At 15.4% G+C, this 2,402-nt stretch overlaps 1 protein-coding gene across 1 annotated transcript; it reads right to left on the reverse strand.

The window, feature by feature from the left end:
- Nucleotides 1–450: 450 nt before the first annotated feature.
- Nucleotides 451–2,220, reverse strand: PGSY75_1127000 (putative protein phosphatase; the record flags this gene model as incomplete). The annotated part of the gene is made up of 7 exons (XM_018786390.1): nt 451–768; nt 898–1,002; nt 1,136–1,254; nt 1,406–1,483; nt 1,618–1,689; nt 1,818–1,937; nt 2,172–2,220. The coding sequence occupies 7 exons, from the start codon at nt 2,218–2,220 to the stop codon at nt 451–453; spliced, it is 861 nt and encodes a 286-aa protein (XP_018641185.1).
- Between the last annotated feature and the right edge of the window lie 182 nt (nt 2,221–2,402).

Here is a 2,402-nt window from a genome sequence, read left to right on the forward strand (position 1 = left end):
TTTTTTTTTTTTTTTTTTTTTTTTTTTTTTTTTTCTTTTATTTTTTTGAAAAATAAGATAATAAGAAAAAATATATATATATACACATATATTCCATATTAAAAATTAAAAAACTAATATTAGTAAATACGCATATATATATATAGATACATAAATAAATACATATATAAATGTATATATATCTTTTGATAATATTTATATTTACAAATCAAATAAAGAAATAAGATATTAAAAAAATAAATAAAATATATATTTTTTTTAAAAATATATACATATATATATATATATATATATATGTATATAAGTATTTATATAGACAAATCTAAATAACTCATAAAATATTTGAAATATAAAAAGAAATTAAAAAGATATGTTTTATTTTGTTTTATTTTGTTTTATTTTGTTTTATTTCATTTTAATTATATTTTATAATTTTTTTTTTTTTTTAATTTATAAAAAATTAAAACATTTAACATTAGGATTCTTCAATATTCTCTCTAAATATAAACATAACCATTTTTGCATGTTTAGATATTGTGGTTTTACTTTTCCAATTTCTTCATTTTCTTCAACTATAGAATTAAAATCTTTATTTTGTTCTATCATTTTATATGCACTTACAAATTCACCAGTTCTGTCTCTTCCTCTTCTACAATGAATAAAAAATATGGTATTCTTCATGGTATTAAATTTTTTTTTTAAATCTTTAATTCGGTTTATTAAATTATCCGTGTTCCAGCTCATGCTGTTTAGTTTATCATTTAATTCCTAAAAAAAAAAAAAAAAAAAAAAAAAAAAAATTATAAAATAATAAGAAAGGAATATAAGTATATATATAATAAGACAGCTCAGGGTCGTTTTTTTTTTTTATAATGTATTTTTTAATTTAAAACTTACATCTTCATTTATATCATAAGGATTTTCTTGATGTCCTAATATAATATGATGGAAGATATTATTTTTCTTGTTATAGCAGTGTTCAGCAGTATAAGAACAACCCTCCTAAAAAAAAAAAAAAGAAAAAAAAAGAAAAAAAAAAAAAAAAAAAAATTAAATATATATGTATGTAGATATACAAGTATAAATATAAATAAATACACACACATATATATACATATATATATGTATGTATTACCTTTAAGTCGTTTCTCAAGAATGATATTATGTGTAATGATAAATCATCACTGTAGGTTAAATTATTTTCTTCAAATAATTTTTTTATATAGCTTAATAATTTTTCCTCCGAATATATTCCTTTAAAAAAAAAAAAATAAAAAAAAAAAAAAATAAAAAATATACATATACTAAATATAATATATAAGTATGAAAATATATACTTTTCTTTTTTTTTTTTCATATATTAAAAATTCTGTTTCCTTATTATTTTTCTTATTTCTATTCTTACCATTAAATAATGGAATGCTACTTCTTAATATATAATTATTATTTTCTGTATTCACATCGACAATATGCAATCTTTCAGCTATTAAAAAAAAAAAAATATATATATATATAAATATATATATATATATATATATATAGTTCTAATTATATATATTTTACATATATTCATTTTATCAAATAATTAAAAAAAAAAAATAATAATAAATCACTTACGCTTAAAACTTGGGAATTTATAGTTTAGACATCTTTCATTTAAATCATTACAATTTAATGTAAAATCACCATCTATAAAAATTAAAAAAAAAGACATTACACATTATAAAGATTATATAAACAAAGTATATATTTATCTTTATATTTATATTTATATTTCAATTTTTTTTTTTTTTTTTTTTTTTTTTTTTTTGACTTACTTTTATTAAAGTAGTATTCATAAAGGGCGTATATAATTAACAAAGTTAATAAAAAGCCAATAAACAAATAAAAAAATAACTTATATTTTTTTAGACGTTGAAAAAATCCATTCCTTGACTCTACAAACAAGAATAAATAATTTTAACATATTATAAATATTATACATATAATATATATATATATATATATATAATGTATAAATGAAACCCAAAAAGTAATTCTTTTTTTTTTTTTTTTTTTTGGTTTTTGTTCTAAATATATAGTTATATTCATAATAGTACATTTAATAAATATATGTATATAATTTTAGATGTCGTAATATTTTATTTTGTTTTGTTTTTTCAAGTTCATACCACCATTATAATCGTCTGTGTTTTCTCCATCATTTAATTGATTCCACATTTTTCTTTTTCTTTTTTTTTTTAATAATATATAACAAATTATAAAACTAGAAAAAACCAAGTTTTTTTTTTTTTTTTTTTTTTCTTTTTTTCAGAAAATATATATTTTATAAAAAGATAAATGTATATATTTATGGATATTCAAAAAATATAAAAAAAATGTTACTAATATAAAATGTATAA

The sequence above is a fragment of the Plasmodium gaboni genome, chromosome 11, assembly GCF_001602025.1.
Source record: "Plasmodium gaboni strain SY75 chromosome 11, whole genome shotgun sequence".
Taxonomy (NCBI): Eukaryota; Apicomplexa; class Aconoidasida; order Haemosporida; family Plasmodiidae; genus Plasmodium; species Plasmodium gaboni.